The sequence below is a fragment of the Acinonyx jubatus genome, chromosome B3, assembly GCF_027475565.1.
Source record: "Acinonyx jubatus isolate Ajub_Pintada_27869175 chromosome B3, VMU_Ajub_asm_v1.0, whole genome shotgun sequence".
Taxonomy (NCBI): domain Eukaryota; kingdom Metazoa; phylum Chordata; class Mammalia; order Carnivora; family Felidae; genus Acinonyx; species Acinonyx jubatus.
In genome coordinates, this window is record NC_069386.1 from 120,054,174 (window position 1) to 120,071,791 (window position 17,618).

Below are 17,618 nucleotides of genomic sequence, written 5' to 3' on the forward strand. Positions count from 1 at the left end.
ACCTAACAGAGCATGCTGAGATAGAAAATTGCTAGTCTATATTTGCTATTATGTGAGGGTTGCGGGGGGGGGGGGGGACTGGATGCAAATTAGATGTATCATATGAATCACTGTCAGTAAGCCAGAATCAGTTCTTTACCTGAACCACATTTAGTAATTTTATCCTATAAGAATTTTGAGAAAAACATATCAATGACTGGATTACTCAGTATGATTTTCAATATTCAGATTATCTTAATTCCCCTGCTGTTTCAGTATGTATGCAATCTATATCATAATGAAACCATGGTAACTGTCATCACTTATTTTAACAGAAACTCAGGTCTGTCAATCTATTTTTTTGAGAGACAGAGCGCTACTGTTTTTGAGAGAGAGAGAGACAGTGGAAGCCAGGGAAGGGCAGCGAGAGGGAGACACAGAATTCAAAGCAGGCTCTAGGCTCTGAGCTATCAGCACAGAGACTGAAGCTGGGCTTGAACTCATGAACCATGAGATCATGAGCCGAAGCTGGATGCTTAACCAACTGAGCCACCCAGGTGGCCTGAAACTCAAGTCTTAAAATGATTTCTATAGACAACCTAATTTTCACCCAGTCGTAAGTTTACAGTCTTTCTACATTATCAATTCTCATAACCACTTTACTGTTTTTAAGGGCCCAATTTATCTACAGAGCCATTTTAATTTTTTACAGCTTAGGAATTTCAGAGCAAGAGTATCATTAATTGTGCACTTTCACATTTCATTCCACTCTCTTCTACACCGCTATTATCCACAATTTGAAATTCAGATTTTCTGCTTCTCCAGGGCTCCACTTACCCAGGGAGATGAGCTATGCCATTAAATAACAAAGACCACCACCAGCAGGAATCTTCTTTTTCATGTTTAGTACATGACTTGAAAAAAAAATGGATTTTATCAATAGCTCACAAAATGATGAGAGTGTGGAAAACTGCTCATATGGAAAGACAATGTTTCATAGTTGTATTTAACCCTCACTCAGAATTCAGGCCTCAGCCTTTGGTGAACCATAAACTTTACCAATCCCTACTTTAGCCCAAGTCCCCATGCAAGTATTTTGTTTGTTTCACGAAGGTCTGTACTTATTAACAGTGCTCTGGTCCATTTTCCCAAGTAATTTTACATGGTAGCTCTGTCTTTGAATTTTAATAGACTGCTCATGAGAAGAGGCTGATTTTCACTTCTCACAAAATCTGCTCTTATCTGCCACCGTACTCGGGATGGTCCTCTGCATGTAGGAGTATCTCAATGAAAGCACAGAAGCTTTGGGGCGCCTGGGTGCCTCAGTTCGTTGAGCATCCGACTCTGACTTAGGCTTCAGTCATGATCTCACGGTTCATGAGACTGAGCCTCACATCAAGCTTTGTGCCAACAGCAAGGAGCCTGGTTGGGATTCTCTCTCTTCCCCCTCACCCCCCGCCCCCTCCCCAACTCACACATGTGTGCGCTCTCTCTCTCAAAATAAACATTAAAAAAATAATAATTTTTTAAAAAGTACAGAAGCTTATTCTCTGCCTGGAGGAATAGGCACATAATGTTGGTCTCACCATTTAAAATAGGAAAAGAACAGACCAGAACAGTCCTATCTACTACCTTCACAAAGATGATCTGAACTCCCTTTTCTATATCCCTCTGTCATTCGCAATTCTAGCTTATTCTATACATCTACAGGGTGATAAGAAAGGATTACTTCCAGGGACAGTCAATTCTTCTTCTAAGAAAAAGTAAATAGTTTGGTGTGAGAAAATAGTGCTGATCTAGTAAGTTATCAAACTAAAAAGGAAAGGCAGAGAAGCAAAACTGGGCCCAGTGGACTAAACCTTCTCTCTAAAAGGTTCAGAAAAGCCACTCCTCATAATTTGTATTTATCTCAAATAGCACTTACCTCTTATCAGGAGCTGCCCTGGAAAGATTCCGGTCATGCTGTCTTTCTTTTCGCCTATCATGCCGGATTTCATCCCTCTCACGTGCCTCCCCATCCTCTGTGTGAACAGAGTTGAAAATTACTTCACCACTATGTTACCCATTAATATCTGGAACCAGAGAATATTCTTTAACCTACGACAGAAAATTCCATGAATTTCTTTATAGTCACATTCAACCCTTTTAACTTACTTGCAATTAATTTAAATCCAACAGTATTGATCTAATTTTTTAAAGTTTATTTACTTATTTGCGGGGGGTGGGGGGCAGAGAGAGAGGGTGAGAGACAATCTCAGGCAGGCTCCATGCTCAGCGCAGAGCCTGACTTGGGGCTCGATTCCCGAATGTGAGATCATGACCTGAGCTGAAATCAAGAGTCGGCTGCCTAATTGATTGAGCCACCCAGGCGCCCCTGTTTAATTTTTGAATGTGAATTCCATAATTATGCATGCAGCTGCAGTGTTTACAGGTAAAAGTATACTGATGATGTCTTTAACTTAACTTGAAATGCATCAAAGTTGTAAGGTGAACTGACGGTGGATACAGATGGGTAGACAGGTAATAAAGCAAATTTAGCAATGTTAATTGTGAAAAAAAAAAGTTAACTGTAGAATCTAGGTGGTGGAGATATGGTTGTTCATTGTATAATTCTTTCAACTTTTCTGTGTGTGTGTTTTTTTTAAGTTTATGTACTTATTTTGAGGGAGAGAGAGAGCACGTGTGCGCACATGATCACGTGAAAGGGGCAGAGACAGAATCCCAGGCAGGTTCCACATTGCCAGCACAGAGCCTGATGTGGGGCTTGAACCCACAAAATTCGAGATCATGACCTGAGCTGAAACCAAGAGTTGAAGGCTTTACCGATTGACCCTTGACTTCAGCTCAGGTCATGACCCGAGGGTCATGGGTCTGAGCCCCGTGTTGGGCTCCCCTTGAGCACGGAGACTGCTTAAGATTCTCTCTCTACCCTGCCTCTGTACCTCTCTCCTGCTCGCTCTCTAAAAAAAATAAAAAATAAAAAATAATTAAAATTGTCATATTAAAATTTCAGGAAAAAAAATTATGTGTAAATGTACCCTTGTATTTTCAAAGACTGGCTGAATAATCTTTTGCTTGTGGTCCACCACAGCTGGCTGCGTCTTGATCTCTACCTATGGTGTTTATGTCTATCTTCACCTTCTCTTCTCTCTCCAGTCTGAAGGGACACAGTGTGAGCCTGTGCTTTCGTGGAGCCAGCCTGTCTGGATTCACATCCTGTTCCTATGACAGGTTAGCAATATGACCCTGTGCAGGTTACTCTACCACTCTGAGCTTTAGTCTCCTCTGTAAAACAGTGACAGTCCTACAACCACTGCATGGGGTCGCTGGAGGGAGTATATAAGGCAGTACATGTAAAGTGCTCAGAGTAGTGTCTGCCATAATAAGCACTCAATAAACGTTAGTTATTAGTATCTGGCAACACATTTGTCAAAATTTTAACTAATTCTTCAAAAATCATTCTGTGCCTTCTTATCCTCACCAGTGTAGAGAACTTAGATACAGGGAAAATCTTCTAATTACCTTCCGTGGCTAAGTATATGTACAACAAGCAGGTTTTTATAACTTGCCTTATTAAGTCATTCATATATGATTCAAGGGTATGGATCACTACTTATAATCCTGGTTCTTTCTCTACAGCTGAACTCTGGACTCATATCCAACTGCCTGCCTGACACCTCTATCTTAAATTTAACATGTCTACAACTAAACTCCTAATCTTTCCCTCCCAAACCTCTTCCCCTGCAGTCTTCCCAATATTAGTAAATGGAAACTCAATCCCTCCCAACTGCTCATGAAGTTCTGGAAATAATCCCTGACTCTTCTTCTCTCATACCTCTACGTAACACATAAGCAAATTTTGATGGCTCTCCCTTCAAAACACATCTGTATCCGACCATGTTTTCCCTACCTCTCGTTATCTCTCATCTGGATTACTGCAACAGCCCTCCAAATGGTTTCCCTGCTCCTCCACATGCCCATTCCACAGCCTGCTCATATATGGCATATTGTGCTGCTTTGCTCAAACCCTTCAAATGCTTCCCTTGTTATTTGAAGTAAAAGCCATGTCCTTAAAATGGCTAAAAGGCCACCCATGATTTGGCCATTAGTCTTCATATTTACATTAACTACTCTGACACCTCATCTACTACTCAGCGTGCTCCAGTCCAGCTACACTGGCCTCCCTGCTTTTCTTTAACACACCCAGTATACTCCCAAATCAGGGCCTTTGCATTTGCTGTTCCTTCTGTCTGGGATGCTTTTCCGCAGAGTAGGACTCACTTCCTTACTTATGTTATCATCTAAGAAGTCAGGTCCATTCTGACTATCCTTTCCTTCTGGTACTTTTATCCTCCTTGCCTGTTTTATTTTTCTCCATAGAGATTATTATTATGCTATTGTTATTAATTATCTAGTAATGATAATTAACTTTTTTGGTCTGTTTACATTCACTGCTATACTCTCAATTTAACTGAAAACCTTGTGTCTAGAAGAGAACCCTGCATATAGTAGATGCTCAATATGCATTGAAGGAATGAATAATTGTACTGGTCTAGGATTGATTATTTGAAAAAAAATTTTTTTTAATATTTATTCACCTTTGAGAGACAGAGCACAAGTGGGGAAGGGGCAAAGAGAGAGGGAGACATAGAACCTGAAGCAGTCTCCAGGCTCTGAGCTGTCCAGTGCAGAGCCTAATGTGATGCTCAAACCCATGAACTGTGAGATCGTGACCTGAGCCGATGTCTGACACTTAACCAACTGAGCTACCCCTCATTATTTCATTTTTTCAAAAAATTTTAATGTTTATTTTTGAGAGAGACAGAGCACAAATGGGGAAGGGGCAAAGAGAGAGGGAGACACAGAATCTGAAGCAGGCTCCAGGCTCTGAGCTGTCAGCACAGAGCCCGATGTGGGGCTCGAACTCATGAATCATGAGATCATGACCTGAGTTGAAGAGCTGAAGTCAGACATTTAACTGAGCCACTAAGGTGCCCTTAGAAACTTTCTTTTTTAAAATATTTACTTATTTAGAGAGAGAGAGAGAAAAAGCACGGATGTGTGAACTGGGGGAGGAGCAGAGAGAAGGAGAGAGAGAAAATCCCAAGCAGGCTCCATGCTGTCATTATGGTGCCCAATGTAGGGCTCGATCTCATGAACCGTGAAATCATGACCTGAGCAGAAATCAAGAATCAGAGGCTCAACCAACTGAACTACCCAGGTGCCCTGAAAGAAGAAATCTTAAGCAGGCTCCACATTCAGCACAGGGCCTGATATGGGGCTCAATCCCATCACCCTGGGATCATGACCTGACCACTCCATAATATGCAATTTTAAATGATTTTTAATTTAATTTAAAAATGTCCAGTGTAGGAGCACCTGGGTGGCTCAGTTGGCTAAGTGTCCAACTTCAGCTCAGGTCATGATCTCACGGTTTGTGGGTTCCAGCCCCGCATCAAGTTCTGCAGAGCCTGCTTGGGGTTGTCTCCCTGTCTTGCTCTCTGCCCCTCCTCCACTTATGTGCACGTGCACGCTCTGTCTCAAAATAAATAAACAAACTTAAAAAAAAAAAATTCCAAGCGTGCCTGGGTGGCTCAGCTGGTTAAGCATCCAACTTCAGCTCAGATCATGATCTCACAGTTAGTGAGTTTGAGCCCTGCGTCGGGCTCTGTGCCGACAGCTCAGGGCCTGGAACCTGTTTCGGATTCTGTGTCTACCTCCCTCTGCCCTCCCCAGCTCGTGCTCTTTCTCTCTCAAAGATAAAACATTAAAAAAAAAAATTCCAATGTAGTCTCATACTACATTGAAGGCCCATCTTCAAATATATATTCTTTATTTTCTACTGCTACAGCTCAGTAAAGCAGAAGTTATTGTTTCATTTCTATATTATTTCTGAAATGTCTACATTTTTATAGGTGTGTACTAGTTTTCTATGCAGTAAAAACAATGGCGAGTCTCTAAATGTTCACAATGTAAATTCAACTCAGTAAAGAGAATGTCATACCTTTTTCCACATGGGTTTTGATCCCAGCTCTTCTCTCCCTGGCTTTCTGGGCCATTTCTCTAAGTTTCTCTTCATGTTTCTCCTTTTCTTTCTGAGCCATCTTTCTCTCTACTTGCGCACGCATTTCTACAGCTTCACGAGCCTGTTAGTAAAGTCAGATGTTAAATAATACACAATTGGAGGGTAAGTCACAGCTATCATCCAAAACCCTGACTGAAGTCTGGCTTCAAAGAGCAGTTATAAGAATTTAGATTTGTTATTACCGATTAAAACAAAGATTCTTGTCCACTAAAACAAAGCTTGCCTAAAAGACACTGCGAACTTAGATTTTTCACTCTGGAAAATGTTTTAGTGGTTCAAATGATAACGACTCCAATAAATCTTGTAAGTCGCTGTTTCACTAATGCTTTCTCAGAAACAACCCAAAAACTACGTTAAACCAGGTTCCAATTAAGCAATTTTCAGTATCAGTAACATAGCAGAAACTGGTAATGTGTTCAAAATCAATCAAGACAATTCAAGATAAAGCCTTAGCAGGAGATGATTTTTTAGAAAGGTCCTTGCTGTGATGTAGGATGTATACTTATCTATGTTTTAAACATGTGCCATGAGGTATGTGAACTTCCAGGTCACATATTAATAATATTAATGCCATAATATTAATAGACAATTGCTATTATAACTACCATTTTCTACAGCATTTAATTCATCAGGATGTTTATTTGCCCTTCCTTGCTGACCTTTTGGGAGACATCTATATTTAAAACAGAAGAAATTATTAAAAGAAAAAAAGAAAGAAAAACATTGTAAAACCTAAAAATAGCAGTCGACAATGTCTTTAAAAATGAGATGAGCCTAGTGAACCACCATTCTGGAGTGTTCTGAGGAGGCTGGCTGGCCAGCAATGGAGTCTATGTACAAGTCTACAAAGGCTGAGACCAGGCGCAGAGCTGCAAATAGCACCTGCCATGTCTGGCGTCCATGCTACAGGTGACTGTCTCTCTAGGTACCCAGTACTGTACCTAAAACAGCAGTATCTTGTGTTAATCAAACCATCATGTTGTAGGACTTAAAATTTACAATGATGAGTCAGTTATTTCTCAATAAAACTGGAACAAACAAACAGTATCTTAGGTAACCAAAAATGGATTTACAAATGATCAAGAGCATTACACCCGTTAATTATGACAGACCAACCTTCCGATCAGCAATATAGAGGGCTTCAGCCAGCTTGGCAAAGTTCTCATTGATGTGAACTGTCTGCAGGCCTCTTCCATCAGCAGCCAGACGCTTGTCTAATGGAATTGTATAACCCTGTGCGAAAGCAGGCAGGAATCACCGGTCATAAAAAAGTGGTAACAGATTTTTTAAAGTTAGATTTAAATATGTCCATTTTGACAGCCACTGAGCTGAAGTTCTTGTTCTTACATCTTTCTTCCCAATTGTGAAACAGCAGCAGAGGCTCACACTGAGAGCTTCATGTAAAGTCTTAACTGAAAGCACTTCATGTCTGCGGTCTTATTTAACCTTCACAGTGACTCTGTAAGGCTGGTAACGCTGTTGTTTCCATTTCACAGCTGATGATGCTGAGGTAAGGAGCTTAGGTAATGTCCCCAAGGTCACACAGTTAATAAACAGATAAGCTAAAATTTAAACTTGGACAGTAGGATACCAGAGCCCAAGGTCAGGGCAAAAAGATTCTCATGTTAATAATTATGAGTTAGGGTACAAGGAAATCACTATCAAATAGCTAAACAGTTGTTCCTCAAGTAATAGACCAATCATACAAAAGTGGAACAAATCACTAACATCAGAGTATACATAGGTAGTTTAACGTGTTGTACTGTTTTAATGACTTGTCAGATTCTTGGAATACTGTAAGTTTTAGTAAATGGAAAAAAGATATTTTAACAAATTAAGATTCTGTGTTCTGAAATTTTGCATCCTATTTTCAGTAACTCAAGGAGTATACTTGAACACCATGGACATTTCAGGCTTAGCTTTATTCTTCCAGATTTATGATTAGATTCCTAAATGTTGACTCTTGTCCTTGGTCTTTACTCCTAATACACCAAAGTACACCCTTTTGTTTTAGGATGAGTACATAACTTCCTTTAAGAAATAATTTAGGAGCACCTGGGTGGCTCAGTCTGTTAAGCGTCCTACTTTGGCTCAGGTCATGATCTCATAGTCTGAGTTTAAGCCCCATGTCAGGCTCTGTGCTGACAGCTCAGAGCCTGGAGCCTGCTTCAGATTCTGTGTCTCCCACTTTCTCTGCCCCTCCCCCACTCACTCGCTCACGCTCTCTCAAAATAAAGACACACAAAAAATTTAATAAAAAAATAAAAAATAAATTTAAAAAAGTAGTTCTATTTAATCTACAAATTAAAGTGGCCTTCATCACCCATCAAAAATAGAATTATAAAGCGTGATTTGGGGGAAAAGGGGAAATAGTGATCAGAGAATTTATTTCACATTATTGTACAGATTCTTCATGACTCCTGCAAGCTTTGGTGCTTAGAGATGTACAGGATTTAAAAAGCTTATGCATATATTCTTATAAACAGAAAAAAAATATTTGAAACTTAAAGCACTGCATATATCCAAACAATTACTCTTTTTTGTCATATTATTAAACTGATTTCTTTCAGAAATAATTTTAGATATCAATTCCAGTTTTCTAAAGAAGACTATCATTCATTGATATGTCACTTTAATTTACCTATTTCTTTTCTATAAGCTTCTGATACCTACAATTCACTAAAAGAATCTACATAGTATTCATGTGACTGGCAAACTATATTTCTATTACATTACAAAAAAAAAAAAAAAGTCACATAAGTTGGGTGTTCCTTTTTGAAAACATTCAGCTAAGTGAGATGGTGAGGATTTAATGAAAGTTTTTCAGGCTGAACATCTTTCCTGAGTGTTTTCCAGTAGGTTCTAAAAGTAGGAGACTGATTTTATGACAACTTCATTACCTTTGCATTTTTCCAGTTTGAAATACAAGGAGGAATCTTCCACTCTTGTTGTTCCTTCACAGTCATCTGCGTTGACAAAAGAACAGAAAAAGAGACATTTTTAGATTTATAGTCTAGCTAAAAACCCAAGCGCAATGTTTCTCTTCAAAGATAGTTCAATATACACTGACATATGAATGAATGTAGTCCAAGGCCAAAGTTCCATTTGTTTGGTAGCACTATATACTATGTTCCTTCACCATGGATTCTAGTAGTAACTTTAATATAAAAAAATGGAAAATAATCTATACATTATTTTTGACTATTATAAATGGTTAGTATTTTTCCATATTTAAAGTGACATGACTTCTTTGAGATGAAAACTTGTTCTTTTAGTTGGATAATAAATCATATCTAAAAAATGCCACTCAGATTATCAGGGGCCTATTAATCCCAGGCACTAACTTCTTATAACTATGACAATATTCTGCTTGTCAAATAGCAGACCCTGTTCATTCCATTAATAGCAGGGGTTAGGCTAACAACAAGAAAACTAATAGCTAACATTTCACATACGTTCTCTTACACACTCTGGAACTACCTACAAATTATAGCCCTGAGTGGCTCCCCATTTGATCTTGAAAGATAACTTAAAAAAGTAGTAAGTGTGGCAAAATGTACCTGTATAGGCACCTAGATTTTGTTCTATGGAAGGTTATGTATAAAATTAATAATCATGAATACAAAAAAAGATGTTAGACTACAGCAAAGATTACCTTCCGGCTAGGGGAATGCATGACAGGTGCAGGAGGAGAAGGTGGTCCTCGGGGAATTTTCTTATTAATCCTGAAGGATAAAATCAAAGCAAAACCAGAGAGTGTTACACAGTTTTCCATTTTAGCTAATATGTCTCAAGTCTCCCCCTCCCATTTTTATAAAGCTTCAAATATATAAAAAAAGAGTGTATAATATATGCCCATCTATCATATATCAGTCACTGAGCTTCAACAACTGTTAAACACAGCCAACCTTGTCATCATCATTACCCACCTTCATCTCCACAGTATCATTATCATCTCATAGAGTAATATACTTTTAGTAGGCTCCACATCCAACATGGGGCTCGAATTCACAACACCAAGATCAAGTCACGTGCTCTACCAACTGAGCCAGCCAGGCACCCCCACTTTTTTTCTTCTTTTTAAATAACAGTTTTCTTAAATAACAGGTACACCTGACATACAATTAACTATAAATATTTAAATGAACAGTTTAAGTTTGACACAAGTATACACCTGTGAAACCATCATCACAATCAAGATGGCAAACACACTCATCACCTCCAAGTTTCTGCATGCTCCTTGCCTATCCTTCTTATTCCTCCCCTCACCTCTGTACTCCCCTCCTTCACCATAGGCACTGATCTACCTCCTGTCACCTCAGATTAGTTTGCATTTTCTGGAGTTTTATAAAAATGGAATCATACAGAATGTATTTGTTTTTGTCTGGCTTCTTTCACTCAGCATAATTATTTTGAGATTCATTCATGTTATTTCATGTATTAAGTTTATTCTTTTTTATTTATTCCATTTTAATATTAATAGTATTCCATGTATAGATGTCCCACAATTTATTTATCCACTCACTTACTGATGGACATTTGGGACATTTTTCTCCTCTGATATCTTTTTTAAGAATAGAGGTTTATTCTTTTTTTTTTAAATTTTTTAAAATCTTTATTATTTATTTTTGAGAGAAAGAGAGAGAGAGAGAGAATGAATGAGCAGGGGAGGGGCAGAAAGAGGGAGACACAGAATCCGAAGCAGGCTCCAGGCTCCTAGCTGGTAGCACAGAGCCCAATGCGGGGCTCAAACCCACGAACCGTGAGATCATGACCTGAGCCGAAGTCGGACGTTTAACTGACTGAGCCACCCAGGCACCCCGAATAGAGGTTTATTCTTACAGGCCATCTACTTACTTGAACCGTGGAGGCTCCATTGGATCTTTTTGCATTTCCACCATCCGAATAACTCTCTGTTTAGCTCCAGAGTTGAAAGCCACTCCTTGTTGAGATGGTGTGTATCTGAAGAATGCAGATGAAACTAAAGGTGTAACTAGTTCAAGCTCAATGGGTTATTTCCTTCTGTTATAATCCTAGGTTAGACTATATTGTCAATTCCTTTCACAAAGTATTAATAGAAAATTACAAAATATTTAGGTAAAGTAGATAGCAATGGAGGTAAGAGAACAGCAATTATGAGTTATAAGCAAAATGTGAACTAGAGTCATATTGGTTTGCAAATAATCTATCCTTGTCCATTTTCCACCACAGAAGGCATGGTGTTCAATTTCACAGGTAAGAGGTCTAGAAAATGGTACCTATTTTGTAAGTCTGCGTTTGAGGAAGAAACACCCCATAATATTTCAGCAGGCAACTTAGAATTAGTAGTTCCTGACTAATCATGGGTTGTAAAACAGAGAAGAATAATAGTAGCAGCCCTATAAGCTCTGAATTTTCCTATACATGTGAATCATCTCTCTACACAAAGATTTAGTTGAATGAAATCCCTCACAATTTATAAGTATTATAAATATGCCTATCATTATATAAATATTAGTACATTACTATTATTCTATTATTACATGTTATATAACTATTATATAATGAATTATGACATTACCAATATACTAATATTATATCATTATGAAAATATTATATAAATATATGATGCTTATTATATATAAATGGGAAACTAAAATAGTATTTGTGGTTTGGGTCACATGCTGTAAGTAATTGTTAATTTCTAAAAACAAAAAAATATATTTTGAGAACAACATAATAGTTAATATCTTCAAAAATATCTTAAAAAATTCTGCTTTCAAGAGTCTGCAGAGTCAACAGACTTTAAGTCATTATTCAAAAAATTGCTTGTCTAATTGTGACTAAGTAGGATAGTGAAGGAATACCAGGACCCCCAACCCCAATCTAGTCCAACATGAAAGTAAGACTTCCAGGCAAGATCATACCGGATATACTGAGCAGGAGCCAGTTTATCAGCTGCTCGGACTGGCATGGCTGCAGCAACCTTCTGTGATACAGATTTTTCTAAGGCTACCCTTGTCTTTTCTGTTATCTGAAATAAGAAACACAGCAATGAGTTGTCTGAAAGCTAATAAAGACGTCAAAAGCCATCTAAAATAATTATATATGTATCAATGCCCAGTTACCTCTTTAATGGCTTCCTCATCAGGTCTTTGCAGGTCTGGGTCATCTGCATTCATGACTTCCTTGGGAACCAGGTCAGTGTACTTGCTATAAATGACCTAAAATGTTCAAACACAAGCAGGATCAAGAAAAGCAGAGAATGAGAAGAAGCAACCTCATTAAGTCATTTCAGAAGTCAGCACACTTATAAATTTAGGACACAGATTTTGTCTTTTAGATTTTAAAACCAAGGAAGCTTAAAATATATACACAAATTACTGCCCCAGCTATATAAGTTAATAATTTTCCTTTGACCTCATGCATTTAAATTATTTGAGATCTTCTAATCAAGTCAGTATCCAAATACATTGTGCCAACAAAATCTTATGCATCAGTAATCCCTATTTTTGAGACTCACTAAGACTTGAAATTAATGATGATATAAATTGCCTATTGCACCATTATCTTGGATTACAAACTCATCAGAATTTAAGTCAGGTTACCAAATAATTTCCAAATTCACTGGGCCTGGAAAATTTCATTGACCTCACCCTACTTAATAATGTTTGTCTTTTCTGATAGCAATTCTATTCACAGACTAAGTAATGAACACGTGTCATGGTCAAAAAACCCAGAACACTTCTTCTGGGGGGCTGGGCGGGGGGGTAAAAATATATTCTACATACACCACTTATATTCATTATCCAAATTTACAAAGGCCAGAATTTTTACTGGGCTCCCCAAGTCTCTATGAAGCTGACACTGATGTAGTAGGCCCCTGACAAATAGAGTATCACTTACTTTTGTGTCCACCTATACTTTTCAAATACTTTCATAAAAACTTACATGGCAGACTTTATTGAAAAAAAGAAGTACTGAGAATTTAGCAAATAAACAGCATTCTAGATTTTACTGCTTTAGTAGGGAATTTTTGATACACATATAAAGAACTAATGATTATAAAAGAAAACCCAATTCTCAGGTACTTGAGACCTTCAAAAATTACTACTATAAGCCAAAGTGTTCTATCAATAACTGCATTCTACCAGGACATTCCTTAAAAATAGCTTAAAGGAAATGCTGGCTATTCTTAATTTCTTATTCCAAATGGCAGAACAAAAAACACTTCATAGCCTATAAGAGCTGACCTGGCTTTGCCTACACCTTTAATCTCCCCCATACCTCTTGCTTCCTCATTTATTATGCTTCAATCACATCAGCTCTTTGTTTTTTTGTTTGTTTGTTTTAAACACAACATGCTACTCCCAAATTCTGGGCCTTAAATAGTGTTGTTCTTAGTTCTTCACATGAGTTCTCAACCTCTGAGTCTCTGTTCAAAGGTCATGACTGCACTTATGAGTCCTCCCCTGACTACCCTGCTAAGCAGCAACCCCTCCTCATCCCATCACTTAGTGTCACAGCACTGTTTACTGTCTTCAAAGCATTGCTCACAGTATGAAATTATTTTCCATTTTGTCATGTATTCTATTAAAGTAATAATAATAGCTAAAATTTATTAAGCACTTATTTTGTGCCACTATTCTTTAGCTTTATATATATAATTGAATTTGTGTATCAACCTTGAGGTATGCATATGCACAATGATTACACCTATATTATTGATGAGGAATGTTTTATATAAGCTGTGGATTTCCCAGAAAAAACTATCTCATGACTACAGACTAATCCTTTAGCTTGTTTTTCTCAGGAATGAGACAAAGGATCAGGCAAGAAAAGTATAGATCGTTTACCACAAAACATAACCACTGATATGTGAGCTGTAGTGTCACCATCCTCTCAGTGTTCATTTGGAAGGGACCTAAAGCTCACTCTGGGGAGAAGAGTAAGGCTCCATACATTAACATCACACAGCTAGTAATGACCTTAAAAATCTTATTTCTTTTCAAGATGGAAACATCTATGCCACTTGAGTTTAAAATTACATATCAATACTCTAGAAAATAGTATCTAGACTATGAAGAGTTAATTACTTTTACACAGCAATCATTACAGGAAAGGATTCTAAGTAAATGGCTCCCTGGTAGTCATATATGCTCAACATAAAGTCTCAATACTAATTTAGCATACAAGAGCCATTTGCTGCTTCTTATTTGGGTATTCCAAAGTTAATAACCCTTTAAATGAGCATCAATAAGATTCTAGCATCTCACAAAGCTGAGTGAAGGACATTTGAAGAGCAAGATTCCTCCATGGTAATTAACTATAAAACCTCAAATTTTTATTGCCTGAGAACCAAATGTGCTGAAGAAACTCAGAATATCCCAGGAGGCAAAGGGGCTGGGGAGGGTTATCTGAAAAATACAATATACTCCAGAAGGTAAGAAGAGCACAAATGGGCTCTGGGAACAAGATAAAGCAATAAATCATCTGTGAAACTTTTTTTTTTATTACTGAAAACTGGCAAAGGACCAGATTGACCTGACTGGATAAATCTGTCAACATACTCACCATTTTGAAGGCAGAAAGAAAACACTATCTTTAGGCTTAGCTAGTTTGTGAAATCATGAACAAGGTAATATATGATTTATCTCGGGGTCAGTTTAAAGTTGCTGGGAGTTATTTGTTTGGGGGGAAAATGTTGAAGGCATTCTTTTAGGTAATATCATATATGTAACATTTGCTATGCAAATATTTCAGAAGGAAAAATGTAAACACCAAGGCTTTTTATTGATGTATCACTCAAATCACAATTGGAAAAAAAAGAACATTTTAGTTCCATCAAAATTTAATTCAAGAAAATTTTTTTCCCTCCAATTTTGTATTACTGTAAGTCTTGTCAATACGGTATATATTTTACATGTAGAGAGATCTAGGGCCTAGACTTATCCCTTGAAATCTTGCCTTTTTCTTAATCTCTTATACCTAGAGCTAGCATTTACCATTCTTGACCTTTCACTATTAATATTTCAGTGATAACTTTCTGGTTTCTGAAGAAAACCAGATCCCTCTGATATAAATCAGAAATCTTTACACTATAATGCAAATTCAATAATCCAATAAACTATTTTCATCCTATGTCAAAGACTCTGAAAATCAAGCCTCCTGAATGATAATGAATTTTTAAAGACCCATTTTGTACATTTAGCAGCCAATTCCTACTTCTAAAACTAGAAAATCAGTGGTTTTAAAACAGGGCACTGCTGCCACCCCCAAGGCTCTACAGGTATTTAATAGGTAGTGGCAGTTACATTAAACATTATACAACACGCAAGACGGTCCCGAACAATCAAGTGTCCCCTCTTCCAAACGCATTTGCCAACGTGTACTCAGTTAATGTTCAATTAAATGCATTCAAAAACTTCGTGCATTAATCCATCCACTTTTTAAAAAATTAAAATACTTATTTATTAAATTTGTGTAAGAAATTCAAGTGTATATTCCAGGGCATAATGTCCAGCAAGGAAATACATTCACCAGAAACAGTATCAGAACAGTCCAAGTACTCACTCTGTTCACTATCTTTCTTCTCAATTCATTCGGTACCCTGCTCATTTTTTAAAAAATCTTCATTCTGTGTTTGCATGTACACACGCACATGTGTATGTGTTCAGAGACATTATGTTTTTAGAGTAGTTTCAGGTTCACAGCAAAATTAAGAGTAAGACACAGAGATTTCCTATATACATCCTGCCCCTACACATGCATAGCTTCCTCCATTAGGGTCAGGGTTAGTATGAACCTCTGAGTGGTGCCTCCATAAACTACTAGTTTTGGATTCATTCCTAGTGGTTGCATTATAGACAAACATGTAATGCTTTCAGTGTATAAAGAAACATTACTTTAGAGACCTTATTTGGCCAGAATACTGAAATCTAAAAATAAATAGTTATAACATTTCTACTCTACTTTCTTTTTCTTTTTTTAATGTTTTATTTATTTTTGGGGGGGAGGGGCAGAGAGAGAGAGGAGGAGACACAGAATCCGAAGCAGGCTCCAGGCTCAGAACTGTCAGCACAGAGCCTGATGCAGGGCTCAAACCCACAAACCGTGAGAACATGACCTGAGCAGAAGTCAGACACTTAACTGACTGAGCCACCCAGGCACTCCCTCCACTCTACTTTCAAGACAAAATAATCACCAGTATATATGGTTCTTAGAGAAAGAAAAAACTTCCAGACACTTCCTAGACGTGAGAGAAAATTGGTTTCCAGTCTTGAAATTTAATGGGCTACAACTGTGTGTCATTCAAAATTAGTCAACCTGCCAATGCCAAACTGTTGTCCTAAAGTGTTCTTTTTCCTAACCAATGAGAGAGGAAAGGCAGCATGTACCAATAAAGAATAATGACTATTCCAAAGAAGGAGAGATGTACCAAAACAAAGGCAAGTGAAGCCTAGAGAAGGCCTCCACAGCACAGGGCATATTTCCAGTATATGTCCTGCTGTATAGGGACCTGTTTTTCCTTTTGCAGGAGTGGACTATGCTTCCCTACTGGCTCAGGAGAAGTGGTTTTCTGTTATTCAATGAAAACTGCTATCACTCCTCAAACAAATCACTGATGAAAGTCTGTGCGTCAAGCTGTCAGGCACTAAATTAGGTGCCAAGGAGGAAATCTAAAGATATAATCTCTGTCCTCAAAGAGCTTATAGTCAAATGACATAGATAGTAGTGAACTGATAAATAGAACAAAATGTGATGACTGCTAAGATAAACAGGGAAGAGGAAGGAAGGATACCCCATCTGGCCAGGGAAGATTAGGAAGAGTTTTCCGAAACAATGAAGAGTGAGCTGTGATTTGAAAGCAGCAGAATTTAGGGACAGCTGGGTGGCTCAGTCGGTTAAGCATCCAAGTTCAGCTCACGTCATGATCTCACAGTTCGTGAGTCTGAGGCCCACAACAGGCTCTCTGCTCTCAGCACAGAGCCCGCTTTAAATCCTGTGTCCCTCTCTCTCTGCCTCTCCCCTGCTTGTGCTCTCTTTCTCTCTCAAAAATAAATAAACATTAAGAAAAAAAAAAAGCAACAGAATTTAGTCAAAGAATAGGGGGAGAGCTTTCCCACACACAGGAGGACATCCATGGGAAGTTCCCAGGGTAAGAGAGAATGTGCCATATTAGGGGAGCTGCAAGAATTCCTTGTGGCAGATCTTTACAAAAAATGTCTGCAAGTTTCTTCTTCTTTTTTCCTTTTTTAAAGACTTTTTTTTATTTTTAAGTCATCTCTACACCCAACGTGGGGGCTCAAACTCACAACCCTGAGATCATGAGTCGCATGCTCCACTGACTGAGCCAGCTGGGTGCCCTGAAAATGTTTTCTTAACAACCACATAACAGTGGCGATTATTTTGTACTGAAAATAAAAAGAATGGCTAAAACTGGACTGTTTATTTTTGGATTTAACTTTTCTGGCCATGAAAGTTGAGGCTAGGCTAGAAAGATAAGGAAGGGACCAAGTGTACCATAAGGAGCTTGGCTGGTTCTTACCCTAAAGGCTATGGAAACATTTTAAGT

General features: G+C 38.0%; 1 protein-coding gene across 1 annotated transcript in view; it reads right to left on the reverse strand.

Moving 5' to 3' along the window:
- Window positions 1-17,618, reverse strand: part of SNW1 (SNW domain containing 1) — a 32,584-nt gene that overhangs the window by 3,663 nt on the left and 11,303 nt on the right. Inside the window, exons 4-11 of the mRNA XM_015071591.3 lie at window positions 12,172-12,267; window positions 11,971-12,077; window positions 10,922-11,026; window positions 9,720-9,789; window positions 8,965-9,030; window positions 7,181-7,297; window positions 5,984-6,125; window positions 1,904-2,000 (exon numbers count right to left, since the gene is read on the reverse strand). Coding sequence (XP_014927077.1) covers window positions 1,904-2,000; window positions 5,984-6,125; window positions 7,181-7,297; window positions 8,965-9,030; window positions 9,720-9,789; window positions 10,922-11,026; window positions 11,971-12,077; window positions 12,172-12,267 — 800 coding nt within the window. The remainder of the gene's footprint in view (window positions 1-1,903; window positions 2,001-5,983; window positions 6,126-7,180; window positions 7,298-8,964; window positions 9,031-9,719; window positions 9,790-10,921; window positions 11,027-11,970; window positions 12,078-12,171; window positions 12,268-17,618) is intronic.